The sequence below is a fragment of the Orcinus orca genome, chromosome 15 (genome assembly GCF_937001465.1).
Source record: "Orcinus orca chromosome 15, mOrcOrc1.1, whole genome shotgun sequence".
NCBI classification, from domain to species: Eukaryota; Metazoa; Chordata; class Mammalia; order Artiodactyla; family Delphinidae; genus Orcinus; species Orcinus orca.
The window spans coordinates 39911835-39928763 of NC_064573.1; the positions used below are offsets into that span (position 1 = coordinate 39911835).

Genomic DNA, 16929 nt, shown 5'->3' on the forward strand with positions numbered 1-16929 from the left:
GACGGCTTAGCTTATGAGACATTTTCTTTCTCTGACATAACTTTCATGCTGGTAAAAAACTGTTCCATTGGTAGGAGGCTACATTTCACCTGCATCATAAATGTATCAGACTGGAAGAGAGTGTCCTAGTAGTAAGCTGTGAACTTGAATTAGACTAAAATTCTGAAATCATTTATGGGAACTTTTCATTACTTCTGTAATTTCTAAAGCCTCATTTAAATGGTCAGATTTGACCAATACATTTTAGTGAATAAGATAAATGTATCTTAAAAATTTTTTTTTTTATAATATACAGGTAACCTTCAAGACTGAAAGGAATACCATAGTGTAAAATATGAGGGGCTCTTGCTACACAGAAAGAAATGTGTACGTTATTTTCTGAAAAAGAATGCATTTAGGTACTGGGCTAGTTGGTTATGAATAGCATCAATTCAAAGGTACATTAATGTGCTCTTGCTCTTTAAAAACAATTTACACCCTGTCTTGATAAAATAGTTACAAAATATAAAAAGAAACCTGTTTAAGAAATTAAAACTTGGCAAAAGGTTCAACATTTTAGGTCAGTGGAAAGAGAGAAAAAGGCATTCAACAAGTAAGCTCCAGCTGGGCGTTCCATTTTTTTGTTCCAATCCTAAACCCAACAGGAGGAGGCAAGGCCTTAGCAAATGCACCTTCTGTGTAAGCCCTACTGGGGTCCAGGTCACAGCCTGGGGGAAGGGTCTGCCCTTGGGCAGTCTTGTGAGCTGAAGTCCTGGTGCCATCTGAGGGTCAAGGGTTCGATGGATTTTACGCTTTGCCTTCTGTTAGGCAGTAAAGCCCGAGCTCTTCCGGTGAATGGAGAGTGTCTCATGAGTTCCCAGTTCAGCAAAACAGGAGCTGTTAGACATCCAGGGAGATGCTCTGTTCTCACACTTGGTGCTGTTTGGCGGCTCTGTGTTGGTGCTGAGAAGTTGGGTCAGTGACTATTTACTCATAATAGCAGCCTAAACGGTCACGGTGGCTGTGTTCTAGCCATTAAGAGGAAGCATAAGAAAGGTCAGAGAAAGGAAGTTTGTGTTTAATTTTAGAGAACTGGCATCTTGTAACTCGAACTTAGTGTCAGTATATTAACTTTTTTCCCTTCCCTCTGGACTCATGGGCCTACCCATAATACCAGTAGGAACACCTCAAATTTTTATCGATGATCTCAGATTTAATAAAATGGAGCAAACATGTTATTGCACCACTTTTGAACTGTTTGTGATGTGTTTAGAGTCCACCAGTGTGCCTTTTAAGTAAAATGAATCACATGTATTCTTGAGTATTTGTGCACAAATGTCTAAGATCTAGTGTTTAAAACCCTAGGGTTGGTGAATTAAATGGAAACACGTGTGCTTTGAGTATGAGCTTTCCCAACCCAGGTCACGGCTCAGACTTCCATCACGTAAGTACCCTGTGGAGTAATGTGTAGGTGGAGAGCAGTGGTGGTAGCTTTATTTTCCTGCTTCTCTGCTTTTAAAAGGAAAGGGCCTAAAGGCAAATGAATGGAAAACAGTTGCCAGAGGACAGTACAGAAACAAAACTGGGCTCTAGGTGGTGCTTGAAAGCAGGTTCAGTAAGGCTGGCATCCTTCAGGGTAAAAGGGTGTCCGCTGAACCTCAGTAACCTGGAGGCTCCTGGGCAAAGTCTTCAACAGACTGTCGTCACCTGTTCTACAGGGTCTCCAGGAGGGCAGTGGGCCAGTTCAAATACATTTTTTCAGTTATTCCTGTAAGGTTGGTATTCCATTTATGTCTATAAATCATCACTGTTAAAGTCAGCAAACTGGTAGGCGGGGAGGGAGGAGAATACACTTAATCAAAGAGCTTTTGCCAATCACAGGTCGTTTTGCCACAAAGCTTTACATCGAAACACCTGCCTGCTTTTGCCCAGCCTTTGTGTTGTCCAGATGGAGCAGGTGAACCTGCAGGAGCGAGGCCCTTTGTTTGCTTTGCAAGTGGAATGTTTCCTAAGGGAATGAATGGTGTATCTTTGTTTTTGGTAAGAAAATATTTTTGGCAGAGTTTTAGAAAGGTAGTACAGCTGCTACATTGGATATCAAATACTAACTGTAATTCCTGTTAAAACATTTGCCGTCAATAAAAACAAGGCCCCCCACCATGTAAATCATAATAAAATGTGGGATCTATGTGTGAATTTACATAAATAGCCAATTCGTATAACTGTGCTCACTCAAAAGGAAACCTTTAGCATAAAAATTTAAGACTCTATAGATCCAGGCCGATTTTAACATATACCTTTTTTTTTTATTAAATATGTAAAAAGATAAATGCAAGTCAAGTTATTCACATATTCAGAGACAAAAAACTATTCTACCATGCGACAGTAGGTGGGTAATGTAAAATGAATGTGATACATCTGAATAAGACTTTTTCATCTATTATGTCATTACTTATCTATATTTATAATTAACAATACATATGTTTACATTCCTTTCAGTTTACATTTAATATATAACAAAAGCTTTATGGTGTACTATTTAGTAAAAGTAATTTGAATGCATATTAAACCTTAACGGAATAATGGGAATACTCACCAGGGAAGGGAGGAGTTCCTGGTTCCCTTCTGGAGTTTACTTCTCTCGGGTCAACAGGGTGTGTCTTTGTCTTTTCTTTTTCTGCTTTTCTGCTCTTTTCTCTTTACCCCCTGCTTCAATCACTTCCTACCTGATATGAGCAGTGGAAGTACTATAACCAGCTGCGGCGGGTGTGAAGGGGACTCCAAGACCGAAGTCTAGCTTCTGAGAGGGAGGAGCAGAGCACACACCAGGGGATGCGTCTCGGCCCAGCATGACGACACGTGACGGGGTCCACAGAGGAAAGCACGCACTGGCTGCCGAGATGAGAGAATGACGGGGTAAAGCCATCAGGGAGAAAGGAGCAGTCCTGGGAAATGAGAGGTGGTCTGCACAGAAGCTGGGGTGCAGCCGAAGAGGACCGGGATACTTAGCTGTCAAAGATTCCCCAAAGCATCAGTGATGTCCCATGCGATGCAGGGCAATGGAAGACGTTTCAGATGTTGACAGAAAGAGAAGTATATAGCTCCTCTCTAAATAAATGAATAGTCTGCCCCAAGACTCCGGGAAGGAGAAGGAAGTAGGATGACTGGCGAAAGTTGTCTTTGCCAGATATATGGCCAGTGTGTTTGTAGCTGAGAAAGTTGGGGATTTGGGGAGGAACAGAGTGGCTGAGTGTCACTGGTGAGGCTTATGCACGTTACCCAGTAATCACGTGCACCCACATGATGGGAGTGTGGTCCCCAATCCACCTGGCACTGGGTATTACTGACATGTCCAAGGCAAGCAAAGAACTGCCCAGGAACCACTGAAGGATCACCTGCATGGAATTATTTATCGTGCCTCTTTACAAGAGCTGTTTAGAAAGAAGGAAACTCAGTGAGTGCAACAGGCTTGGCGGGGCGGGGAGGGGAGGGAGGGGGTGGGGACGACACACTGTTAAGCGCGATGCTGCGATGCTGCGTATAGCACGACCACTCCCTGCGACCAGGTGTGGGAGGATGTCACCGCCGAGAGCCAGGCCGTATTCCAGCCTGAGAGAAACGAGCTGCCGCTGTAGTGCAGAGCAAGCAGGAGAGAGAAGAAAGGGAAACCAAACCCCATGAAACATCTGTCCAGTTCTGCACAGTGTCCTGTAATAACCTCAAAAATACAAGCAATCTTTTTCACATGTTACTCAGTAAATACCACTCTGCCACAGAAGATTTATTTTGAGAAGACTTCTTTTGGTGGAAAGCTTCAATGCTAGAATTTAGGATTAGTATGTCATCAGTTAATAAAGAAATGTCAAAGCTTTATGATACATAATTCAGAAATTTATTTTAAGCTTTTCAATTAAGAGGAAAGTGGGGTGGGCACACTTGTTTGCTGTTTTTGTTGTACCTGCTAAGTCAAATAACAAGTGAAAGAAAAATCTAAAGTCAGAAACCGAGTGAAATGAATGATCCAGGAAGGGAAACCATCTGTCAAAGGGCGGGGTGGGGAAGAGGCAAAGATTTGGAAAGACACTAAGAAAATGTGCAAATATTAGTTAAAAAAAATAAGGAATGCTTTTAATTCATTACTGTTTCCTCTGTTTATGAACTGCCACGATTTAGCGAAGGTCAATGACAAGGAGGGCCATAGTATTGAAGAGGGGGAATTCTTTATTCCACAAGGCATTGGGAGTCAGATTTTCCTGTGCTGTCATTCCAGTGTCAACAGCAGACTTCAGAACCAGGATTCTCCCTTGGGCTTACGCTCCTATTCATAAGGTCTTCACTCCCAGCCTTCCAGCATGATGCGGGACCCTGCCGCCCGGGGCTGCACACCCTGAAGTCATTCTTTAGTAGGAATCCCCTAGTGTGGATGAGAGGATCTGGGCTGAAACCCACAGGAGGAGGCAGGAGGACCTGTGCCCATGCAGACCCCCTCTGACTGCAGACAACTGATGACAGCTTTTGAGGAGAGTGGCTCCCCACCAAAGAGGACCCTGAGAAAGAAAAGAGCATGAGAATCTGGGTGGGGGGAGGCGAGGGAAAGGGCAAGCAGTTAGAGGGCCAAGTCGAGATGGTGTTTTCCTTGAGTGAATGTCTTTCAAAACTAACAACATACTGTGTGGTTGTCTAACATGCCGATGTCTGAACACTGTTGGGCCCTGACGTCCTAGTTTTGATTCCTTTTTTTCTTTTTCCCTTTTGTTTGTGAGTAGAGGGAGAAACTGACTTGGTGTTTTTCCCCGTGAAATAAGTCACTGTCATATGGCTTTCATATCAAGTATCTCTTTCCCTTTGTTCCAATTTATTATCTGACCAAATTTATGTTCAGAGGTTAGACTTGCAAACATCAAAGCACCACAAATGTGTGTGACATCTAGTGACACTGGGTTGAGAAATGCCAATATAAATACCATATATCAAATTACCATTGTTTCACACCAGGATAAAAAGGGGGTGGGGTGGGGGTGGGGACAGTTGTTCTGGAAAGAAATGCAAAGAGCAGAACCAATCTCAAGCAGCCAGGTGGTGAAGTTGAAGGTATGTGACCCCGTGATGTCTTGGGGAGGCTGCCCATGGCCGCAGCTAGTGTGTCTTGGCGAAGGAAATGGGAACCGAGCGCGGTGGCTGGCATGGGCGCCGGCGCAGTGATGGGACAGCAGGCTGGGAACAACTGGTTTCTGATGAGCTTGAGGCCACAGGTGTTCCAATTCTCCAGAAGAAAAGTTCCCACCAGAACGGAAGTGTGGAGAGCTGCCGAGACGGTTCAGTACTCTTCCTGCTGCTGGGGCTGCTGTTCGTGGACTTGTTCCTCTGCTTCCGGCTCCTCCGGGTGGCCCTCCTGTGGGGCAGGGGAAGAGGTTTCAGCTGAAGCGGTTCACTGCCGGCAGCCCTGCAGCGTCCCCAGCCCCACCATCGCTGCACAGCACGGCATCGCCACGGCTTTTGCCACGCACGTGCCTCCCTGCTCCCAGGAGCCCAGGCACACACAGGGATGCCTTCACCTTCCTGCCCCATCAAGGAACGGCCCATTCTGGAGCGTGGCCAGCAGGCTTTAGGCACCACGTTTTCCTTCTGACCATTTTGGAAGGACGTCATCACAGAACATACGACATCCTTTCCCACCCGCTGTACGACAGTAAACCAGATGCAAGGACTCAAGAGCGTCACGATAACCACGAGTGAGCCTGCTGTGACACAGCACAGGGCCCCAGGCCCCTGCAGTGTGTCTGATGGCTTCCTGTTTCCTGCCCTGCTGTCCTCCTCCTCACCTGGTAGCATGTCTGCTAAGCAGACTCCGTGTTATAATCTGTTACTCATCTGATGCAGAGAAGCAGCTCGTTAGAGTGGGTAGGTAAGGAAAGGACAATAACTATGGTTCTGGGTTGCCCCCAGCCAGACGGCGTCTCCAACAGGGGAGCTCAGGAGCTTGTGCTCAGGGACTTCGGGACATCTATTTTGGGTATGTGAGGACTTTTTTTGCTTACTTTCTGATGGTTGAGGTGTTCCTCTACTTGGCTTCAAATGACCTATTTACTCACTTGCGTATAACCCGGGGAAGCACATCATGAACACAAAACTCCAGGGAACATAAACCCTGGTTAGCTATATCTGCCAATTCTTTTTTTTTTTTAATCTCACAAAGAATAATTAGCTCTTTACTACCCAAGCAGAGGGAGCGTAGCTAATCAATAGGGCCGACTGCTCCCTCCAGAATGCACAATGCTTTTGCGATGCAGTCGGGAGCGTACGCTGGGACGTACAGACGTGCTTGTGTTCGCTTGCACTTTGCAAACCCCCATTCTGTCTGGCCCGTATTCCCTTTAGCCAAGGACACACCCGTCAAGATCCAACTCAAATACAGCAGCATCATTTCCCCCGATCCCTGAGCCAGGATTCTCTCCCTCCTCCTGCATTTTGCTTCTTCCTTGGCCTTAAAACTTTTGACTTGTAATCTTGTTTGTCTTGAACCCTGTGGCCTCGTCCACTGGATCCTGAGGATACTGAAGTCGGGATAGGGCCTCATCCATCTGTGTCAGACCTTGCTTACTGTACAACTCAATGCATGTGTGTCAGGAAGAAGACATCAGAGAGGGTGCAAGAACAGATGACCGAGACTATCAGACAAGGTCACGTGCCACTTGTCTTCTGAGAGGCAGCATAATGTCAAGGATATAAGCATGGAACTGGAGTTCATCTCCCAGATCCATTATGTACAAGCTGGGTGACTTAACTCTTCTGTGCCTCGGTTTTCTCATCTGTACAAGTGGGAGATAGGACAAAAGTGCCCATTTACCAGAGTTTTCAGTGAGTGCCATTGGTCACTGAATCGATGGAGTCACTGAGTTCAACAGAGAGCTCTGAGTTAAAACAGGTGAAGTGCCTAGAACAGTGTTTGGCACATAACATAAGTGTGAGCTGTGATTCTTTTTTCTTGGTAACTCATTGGAATATGTTCTAGAAGTAAAAATAATTTTTTAAAAAAGTCTTTTCTATGACAAGAGTAGAAAATGACATCGTATTGAAGACTTGGGCTCAAATCTAGCACCGTCCCTTACTGGCTGGGTGTCTTCAAGAAGCACATTATTTAATTTAATCAACATTAGCTCACCCCATGACCACACCCCGTCACATACCTAAAACTGCTCCACCTCTGAAATGTGAAGGCCCAAATCCTACTCTCCCTGCCCACATCCTGCTGTCCCTCGGGACACCTCGCTCCTTAATTCCTTAACCACGATGTCCTCTGACCTCAGAGCCCCAAGCCCCCCTTTGCTTCCGGCTCTGCCAGCTCGTCCCCGGGCCGGCCCTGCAGCGTCCTCCACAAGCCTCTTTGCCCACCGCTCAGCACACGTGAGGGTGGTCCTCTCGGCTCAGTTAGTGCCTCAGGGACAGAGGTGCCCTCCTGGGAGCAGAAGAGCACCTCTTGCTGGGATAGAACAAGCGAGGAAGAGCCACGAGCCTCCCTCTAGTCCAGGGGCAAAGAAGGAAAGTCACACTCATGGGAATTGACCAGGATGGTGGACCAGGAGCTCCGGGTGTCTGCTCTGCCGCACACTCCTCCCCACGCCTTTCTCACTGCCTTCACCCCAGAATGGATCACTCCTCTGAGCTTTACATCCTTGATTCCTGCTTCCATCCGGTTGCACACTGCAGCCCTGTGTGTGTATGGGCGCGTGCTTGTGTGTCCCCACTGGCTGGCTCCACGGCTGCCTCTTCAGCCAGGCTCTGAGCCTCTGAGTCCCTTAAGGGGTAGAGATGTTGTTGTATTCGTCATCCTAACCTGTTAATGCCAGTGTGGTGCCTTCCGTATCATATTGCCCAGACTTCAGCTGGTCTGAAGTGCACTTTTCTTACATGATCGTTTCTGTGAGTGTTAGGCTGCTGATGGGAAGATCGTCAGAAATGAGGATCTGTTTGACATTTTACAGAAAATCTTATTTGCTCACATCATGGACTGCGAGTTAACTGTGGGATAATGGATTTAATTCAGGACTGAGAGTCAGAAGATTTGGATTCAAGTAACTGTGGGCCTGTCAAACCAGCTGCGGGAAGAGAAACGCACTAGATAAGGCTCCCCCTCGGGCCTCCTTTCCATACTTGATGAGCCAGGGGGTGGGTGTGGTGCCCTTGTCTCCAGCTGGCCAAGGGCAGCTCCCTCACTCACGGTGCACCGCTGTGAGGTCATGCATCTCATCTGCAGGAACTGCGGACCCCAGATCACTCTTATTGGGTACCGTGGCTATAAAGAACAAACGTCCTGGGTTACCAATGGATTGCTAATGCTTGGGGTTCAAATTAAGGTGCTCTGAAAGTCTGGCAGGACGCACCTGTAACTCTGAGGCAGCTGTAGCCCATCACCACTGGGAGCTCCCCACCCACGCGTGGAGGCACTCACACACCAAAATGATCTTTCTCTTATGCCCCACGCAAGACTGAAGAAGAACTTAAACGCACAGGTGAGGAGGAGGCCAGGCGAAACCTAGGCCAAACATGTGACTAAAGCACTGGGGTGCCACCTACTTAATTAAGTCTAATATTTGCATATAAATCCACCCACAGCTGTGAGTGACGCTTTGGAGTTCCTTATTCTTATAATAATCATTAGAAGGAGAAGCAAGCAGGAAGACAGTACTGAAGAATGCTCTCGGCTACTGTGGGAGGAGAGCGGGGACAAAGGAGGGGAGGAGGGGGAGGGCCGTCAAGAAGCTGGGCTGCAGGGAGTGGGGAGAGGGCATGGCTCCCACCTTCCCAGATGTAGGAGGCAGCGCACAACAGGCTCATCTGCCGCCACTCACACCAGCGAGTCCGGCTGTTCTGTCCTCTCTGCTTTGTTCCTGCCATTTCCTCTGCTGAAAAAATACTCCCCCGTCTTACCTCTGTAACTGCTGACATTCCTAATCATCTTTCCACGGCCAACACAAATGTCATCTTCTCTGTGAAGTCCTTGCCTGTCCCTCCAGGCTCTCTTTATGTGCTCCCCACACAAGTTTATTTATGTCTCTATTACTGCGTTTATCACAACCTGACAAATTCCAGTTAGTGGTGTCCCTGTCTGTCTCAAGGGGACTGTGAGCTCTTCTAAGGCAGGGGCTGTGTCTGTTTTCTATAAACCCAATGCTGCGTCCAGTGACAGAAACGCAGGCTGAATTCAAAAGATGTGGCCTGAAGGGGGGAGTATCTTTAGGTCATTCGACAGTGGCTTCCGTGACAGGAACTCAGGAAACAAGTGTCTCTGTATTAGCAGGTGACCCTCAGCCTACAGATCCACAGGGCAGCAGCTAACCAACGACGTTAAGCCCAGACACCTGTGGCCCCTAGTTAAGTAGTAAAGATAATGAGAATCATAATGAGAGGCACTGGACGGCCAGCTGGCCATCTGCTCTGGAAACTTCCATTAGGTTTCTGTGACTGCAAACTGAACTGCCTCTGTTTACTTCCACACTCAAAACTCTCATCTGGATTTCTACATCTTCCAAACATGTTATCCTAGGATTGCTTGATCAAGAGAATCAAAGACCAGACATCACTAAATAAAGACTGAAGGAGGAGGCCTCTCCAGCGAATGCCTCCACCTGAAGTGTCAACGTCGGGTCCATCTGTGGTGAACTGAAGAGCAGGCACTCACTGCAGCCTCTGATTCCTCAGCACCCCTCTCATCTCCAGAGGGAGGCAACCAACCAGAAATCTCTGCCTCTCAGATGTGCACAGAAGTCCGACCGGCGGCATCATGCATAAAGTACCGGCATTTTTTCCCAGACATCATGCCCCCCGTGGCTGCACGTCCACCTAGCACTGAAGTGTGTGAATGGCCTGAAAACAGGACAGTGTCAGGGTCAAGCACAGCGAGGGAAAAAGGAGGCTCCGAGAGCTTGCGGGTGGGTGCAGTGGCCCAGCAACCTCTGAGCACATTTTTCCCCAAGTGATGCCTTTCCTAGGCAAGCGTGGAAGCTTTTTAAAGGCTCACTGCCTCAATGGTAGAAGCTGGATAAGCTGGGAGGCTACCACAGAATCAGGACTCACTACGCTTAGGGAGGGAGGCAAACGCTTGCGGCTCTAAGGTGTCTAGGACGGTTCCATGAACCTCCAGGAAGGGAAGCAGAGAGCAGAGCAGGCCAGCCGCTCCTGAGCCTCTCGCCATCCGCCTCTGTAAGAAGTGTCATGTGTGTGCGTGTGCAGCATGGAAAATACTGTGCAGTGTCCAGGCACGTGGCAGACAGCCTTCGCCTTCTCCCTATATAGAAACCGAAGTTTAAAAAAATGGGTCTTGTAACATTCTAAACAAGGACGCTTGGCATATTCCAGCTTATTCTCTATAGAAAACTCAGCATAGCCTGATGTGTTTCTTTTGGAGCTGTCCAGACACAGAGTTGCCTTAGAAGTTATCCTGGAATGAGAAGAATTAAGGCAGCAGCTGCATTTGAAGACTTTGCACTGGTAACCCACACGTGTTACGTTTGTGTTAAGTCTGTTTTCCCTTCCAGATTCCAGTAGCCTGGTTACTGCCTCTGAATCTCTTCCTGGACTTTGGATACTCCTTAGCTTACACTCAACAGTGATGCCACTGTCTCTCTCTCCTCCCTGCCATGTTTCTATTTGATGGCATCAGCACAGTGCCAGTCAGAACAACGAAGGTGGGTTTAGTGACACTACCCGCCAGAAAAAAATGGAGGTTCTTGCCGGATGCTGAATTAAACAGACTGCCCAGAGAAAGAGGCTAAGACAATACTTTTGAAGGCGTCAAACAACAAAACAAGGTGAAGAGAATTATTTGGAGAAAATCCAGGCAGGAATTTGACTGCTCCCTTCTTCACATACAGAACACGTGCAACTCAATACTGTCAACTAGACAAAATCTGTCCTGCAGTTTCCCCCAAGAGGTACCACCTTTACTTCTTCCCTTCCCCATGGCACCCAATATACTGAGAGGCAGGGAACATAGTCCTTAAGGATCTGGGCTCTGAGTTAGAGAAACCTGGGTAGTGACGGAGCTTATTAAAGATGGGTCATTGGGCTTCCCTGGTGGTGCAGTGGTTAAGAGTCCGATGCAGGGGACACGGGTTTGTGACCCAGTCCGGGAAGATCCCACATGCCGCGGAGCGGCTGGGCCCGTGAGCCACGGCCACTGAGCCTGCGTGTCCGCAGTCTATGCTCCGCAACGGGAGAGGCCACAACAGTGAGAGGCCCGCGTACCGCAAAAAAAAAATAATAAACATGGGTCACTGAGCAAGTAATTTTTATCTGTAAAGCAGAGATAAGTAATAGTACACCACATAAGGATGTGGTGAGAAATATATATATAGAACATAAACGTAATATCTAGCACATGCTAAATGCTCAAGGTTAGCTATTACTACTATCATGTTCCCCATTTAAAAGGTGGCTCAGGCTTGCAGAAGGGAGGGCATGAACTCAGGACTCGAGTTCAAATGCAAATTATGCTGCTTATTCACTCGGGAACGTTATTTAACCTCTCGGCTGCCTTAGTTTCTCTCATCTATAAATGGGCTAACACCCACATCTACCTAATAGGATTCTCCAGACAATTAAAGGAGCTGATACATGTAAAGCCCTTGGCCTTCCCCCTCATCTCCCATCCCAAGAGTTCGAGGAAAGGACCTGCTAAACCCATTAGTCTTAATGACTGATGATACTCTGAAGTATTACTTCTTTGAGGGGCGTGTGCATTAACTGCCCATACACTGCAAGAATGGCTCTCTGAATCCAGGCCGCGGTAAGCTGGTGCTGGTGTGTGTGCTGGGGGTGTTGGAGATATAAATGGTCTAACAGAAGCTGAGTGTAGTCATCCAGGAAGATGCTCCTGAACTCTCAGGAGGCAAGAGCTCTTGCCGAAGGCCAGCCCCACCTGCCATTAGCTAGGAATTCAGTGGCCCTGCCAACCCTTAATTTGGAGTTCACCTAACGGCGCTACCTCACAACGACTCCTCCTTTGGGACAAGATCTGGCTCGAGGTTAGCACCAGAAGGCTAGAGGTTAGCATCAGCAGGGAGATTCCATCCTGCAAGCGGGCACCGTCCCGGATGGGCAGCAGCATGGTTCACTCGGGCTCACTGTGCAGGTCTGCTGCACAGACCTCATCGAATTCAGCCTCAAACAAGCTTGTGAAGAGAATAACCATAATTCGTCTCGCGCTTGACAGAGGACAAAGCACTCTCTACATACAGAACGTCATAAAAATGCCACTTTGGGTGGTGCAGATACACACACTACAAACCAACCTTTGGTTTCTTCCGTCAGATCTGAAAATATTGAGAATATTTTGTAAAGCCGTCGCTATCTCTGGGACCTGGGCAGGTGGATCCCCAGGGCTTCAAGATCTATCGTGTGAGCTAACCGAGAAAGAGGTTTAAGAATATATACATATCCGGGGGAAACAAAAAAAGTGCTGGAGAGTCCCCAAACTCCAGACAGTTTCTTACAGTTTAGGAAAATTTCAGAGCTAGGATTTAAATCTTACACGGAGTAAACAACTGCCTGGTATTCGGCTGAAATAAGATAAAAGTAAACTTGCTGGTGGCTTCCTATGTTCTGTGGAAATACCAACACACATGCAACTCGACCACAGAGCCCTCAGGGCACCTGCAGGCCTCCTAATCACACCTACCCAAACACTTCCTCAGCCCCAACCTGGCAGCAGGACGCCTGCAACCCTGGCCCGTGGTCTCCTGCCTTTCACCGCGCCGTCCTCATGAAAGTGAAGCCCCACGGGGCTCCCACTGCGGCTGCCAGGGCCTCTCCCTGCCTGTCTGGGCGGACTTGGGGTGACCTGCCTTGGGCCCTGCCGTTTATCCTGCCCCTTCCCCTCCTCGCTTCCTGAGACTCATGTTCCTCCACTGCTCCTCACGTCGGCTTTCCATGCGTGGACGGAGCCACATCCTGGGTCCCCCCTCGGCACATCCACTCGTGGGGGAGCAACCCTGGTGGGCAGGGCCTCCACAGAGGAGGCCTTCCAGAAGTATTTTTCCACAAAGGGCTGTCACACAATGCTGCTCTGTACTGGCAAAGTGTAACCAAGACAACCAGCTATGAAGGAAAAAACAGTTGTGGGACTTCTGGGGATGGGAAAAGCATCTAGATTAATTTTTCCTTTAACCACATTCTGATCTGTGTGAAGAATCTTTGCACACATTCTTACTGCTCATTTGCTCAGAGAGCTGAAAACCACTTGAGATTTGGCTATGTAAGCCTATTTTTCTCAATCGAAGCCCCCCGGTCCCCTGCCCCCAACAACTGGCAACCATCCGCGCATCTCTTCCCAGATTGATGAATGCAGGTCCCATAAGCATGGGTCAATGGATCACGACGATCGTGTTTATTCCTCTGGGAACATCACATGCACTGGCTGAGCTGCAAGCCTCACTAAGGTCCCAGGGCAGTATCTGAAGGCTCGGCGCCACTGCACTCGGACCAAGAGCATCACTCTGGGACACAAGCCTCAGGGCTCTGCTTACACTCACGTGTTCTTCCGAAGCGTAGAGGACTTCCATGAGTCGCTGCACGAGGTCATCGTTTTCCTGCCCGTGTTCCTGGCAGAGGAGCTCAATCTCTCTCAACTTTCCGAAGTAGAAATCCCTCTCCTTTTCCACGCCTTCAAGGGCAAGTTTTAATGAATGTACCTGTGAGGGAGGGAAGGTGGAAAAGAAAACCCTCAAACTACAGCATAAGAAATAAATGACCAACTGTGCCTGCGTATAAAGATGCGAAACATGAAAAGACAGATGTGCAAAAATAACCAACATGCAGGTCCGGGGAGAGACGAGGGGCTGCTGCTGGAGCCTGGGCCCGAATGCCCAGCTTCAACAGCACACTTGTCACTCCTGTCAACCGACCGTTTATACCCAGAGGCCCGGGGATCCTTCTGCCCGAGACAGTTCCACCCGGGCTCCGAGTCAGCCTTCCTCTCCTGGTAACTAACCTGGGCTGGGGCACATCTTTCCCCCATCTCATTCATCCTCTACAGGGAGGGGAGAGGCGAGAGTGGGAGGAGGGAGGGGAGAGGCGAGAGCGGGAGGGGGGAGGGGAGGGGAGGGAGAGGCTGGCACTGTGGTCCCTTGAGACGCGCTTTGCGGAACTCCTTTCTTCACGTCACTTGAGAGCCACCCTCGACTTTGGAGCCCTTCATACATGTTCCTGAACCAACCTAGACAAATGCTCCTACTGAGGGACTGGGGCGTGGCTGCACAAAGAAAACTGGGTGAGACTAAAAGCAGGCTGAGTGGACCTGTCTTAACTCCTCTAGTTCTGGCTTCGAGCTCATCACGTGAAAGGCGGGAAGATGTGGAAGCTCCAGTCCCTCAGCAGAACAGCCCTCACTCCCTTTTTTCTCCCTTGATGCGGGTTCAAGGGCCTTGCAGCTTCTCACCGTGGTTACGGAGATGGCGCTGGTGAAGGGAAGAGGGCAAGGGTTGAGGCTGGCAGAGCCGTCACCTGGGCTGAAGAAACACCACAGGCAGTGTAGACAGATCTGGTCTCAAATTCCAGGCTGCAGGCCGAGCAGCTCCACACAGGCCCAAACCATCACCCGCTTCCTGCTCTCGGAGAATCCCTCAAGTTTTCTGAACCATTTGATCATTTATATTTATGCAGAGAATATCTTTAGGAGGTGAATTAGGTCTCTCATGGTTCTCCTCAGGAGAAATCTCTTTCAGTATATGAAAAATCACCCTTCACAGATTTCCAAAGATTACATTTGGAGTGGAAAATCTGTTTCTAGTAACTCCGGGCCTTGGTACATACTATTTATCTGTCTGGAGTTATTGACTCGTTCAAACAGATACTCAGCACATGCAGTGTCCGTCTCCTTGTGCACCTGGCAAACTTGTGTCCATCCAGTAAGACTCAAGGATATGGTTTTTCCGCAGAGTTAACCTCACTGATGCCCTCATGTAGCTGGTTACAAAGCAAAGGAGGATCAGTCGCTAACTTCTTTTTTTTTTTGGCCACGCCTTGCGGCTTGCAGGATCTTAGTTCCCTGACGAGGCACTGAACCTATGCCCCACTGCAGTGGAAGCACGGAGTCTTTAACCACTGGACTGCCAGGGAATTCCCTCAGTCACTAACTTTCAGCTCTTATTTCTGATAATACTATGGCTTGGACATTTGTAAAAACTGAAGGCAACCCAGTTGGCTGAATTCTAGAGTAAAGAAAACTGTTTATTCTAGAACCTCCCCCCCACCCCGCCCAGACTCGACCACAGACCCATCTCACGCCTGCACTGGTGCCACCAGCGGGTCTGTGGTAGTTTAGGTGTCTGCTGTCTGCCAGCTCCCCTTCCCTGTGTCGGGCAAGAAGGGTCTCTGGATGCCTCTGACCCACGGAAACCAGGCTTGTCAGCCTCTCAAGTGCTGTGGTCTGTACGGTGAACCAAGAGCTGAGGCTTTGTAGAAACACCCAGCCCAGGTTGGCCTGTGCTGCTATTCCAGATGCATGAGGTTAACAGATGCACAGCTATAAACTTTCCCTGGTAAAAACCAACAGGAGCTAAACTACTTGATGAAAGATCCGTTGGCAAATGGGATGCCATTTTCACAGTCCCACTCCGATGCCTCCTTGCTCCCGCACGTGTCAGAGCAGGAGCCTAAGCAGTGGAGGGGATGCTGGGGATGGACCCTTGAGAAAAGTCAAGGGGAAGTTCTCTTCTCCCAATTCTCTACCGCTCAGGTGTCCACACACTGTAGATCCGCCCAGCCTTCCAGTCCGAGCCACGGACAGTGTCTGTGCGGGCTAACCAGGCCCCACTCTTCAGCCCCCGTGGTCCCCGAGCACAAGCAGGGACCCCATCCCACCACCTGTTTGCTCATCTACTCTCCAGAAACAACCCCTGATTATTTTAGTCATGTCTTCTCCTCCCCTGTGTCTTTTGGTTCATTTCTATCATTGAAATTCTCTAACACAGTGGTGCTTTCATAGCATGTCATGGGAGACTGCCCAAATCAAGGCATGAGGCCAAGTGAATGAGAATTCTTAAAGTTTACGGCACTGGTCACTTTGTCTATTACCACTGTAATTCAGTCTTTGGTCCGGGCATTTTTACTTGGCCCTTCCTCGTCTTCGTGTCCTCAATTCCAACACAGTGATGACTGTGTGTGGCTCCCCACCAGTTTTGGGGAGCACCCTGTAGGCTTCGGGGACAGAAAATGGAGGGAGCATTAACATAGCCTTGGAAATACAGCTGAAGGAGGCGCTCAGTAAACAGCTGGTGAATGAAGGCTTACAATGTAGGATGGGTCCGACCTTCCCTCTGGGGGACAGATGGAGGTGCGGGGACACTCTCCTCCATGTGAATGCATGGGGGGGACAGCCCGGGAGTGAGGCCTTTGGAAGTAATGAAGGAATTACAAGCAGGAGGAGGAAGGCCACTGGAATGTGCTTCTCCGTGTCTTCTCTAGAGTGGCATTTTGGATGGGACAGCAGTTTAGCTGAAGCATCGTAGAGGGCTGGGGCCCTTGGGGCTCTGTGTGTGATTGGAGAGCTACTGGGAGCCCAGAGCCAGCCCCAAGGAGAGGAAGTGGGGCTGGTTGGCGAAGGCCGTAAGCGAGAGAGGGGCAGGCAGGATCTCGAGGTTCCAATGTGTTTCTACTTTGGGTTGGTGGTTTGGGAAACTGGGTGTGGTAGGGGTAGATGAAGAAACATTTGATAATAAAGATATCAAAAGAATTTGAGTCCTACGGAGAAAAGGGTTATAAATCTAAAGTATTACAGACCCACACCCGACTCTCTTCAGGTCTACTTGCTCAGAGCCTCAGGCATGTGGCCCAAGGCTAATTAGGGCTGTCCTAACTGCCTTTTTTTTTTTTTTTAAATTTTATTTATTTTTGGCCGCGTTGGGTCTTTGTTGCTGCTTGCGGGCTTTCTCTAGTTGCGGTGAGTGGGGGCTA

The 16929-nt window shown here is 48.6% G+C and overlaps 1 protein-coding gene across 4 annotated transcripts in view; it reads right to left on the minus strand.

Moving 5' to 3' along the window:
* Window positions 1-3848: 3848 nt before the first annotated feature.
* The window catches only part of MAPRE2 (microtubule associated protein RP/EB family member 2), a 162676-nt gene continuing 149595 nt past the window's right edge, over window positions 3849-16929 (minus strand). For all 4 annotated transcript variants that reach the window (XM_049697989.1, XM_004273685.3, XM_004273684.4 and 1 more), the window contains 2 exons: window positions 13509-13667; window positions 3849-5371 (listed from right to left, as the gene is read on the minus strand). In XM_049697989.1, the coding sequence (XP_049553946.1) occupies window positions 5297-5371; window positions 13509-13667 (234 nt within the window). In that variant the 3' untranslated portion in view covers window positions 3849-5296. The remainder of the gene's footprint in view (window positions 5372-13508; window positions 13668-16929) is intronic.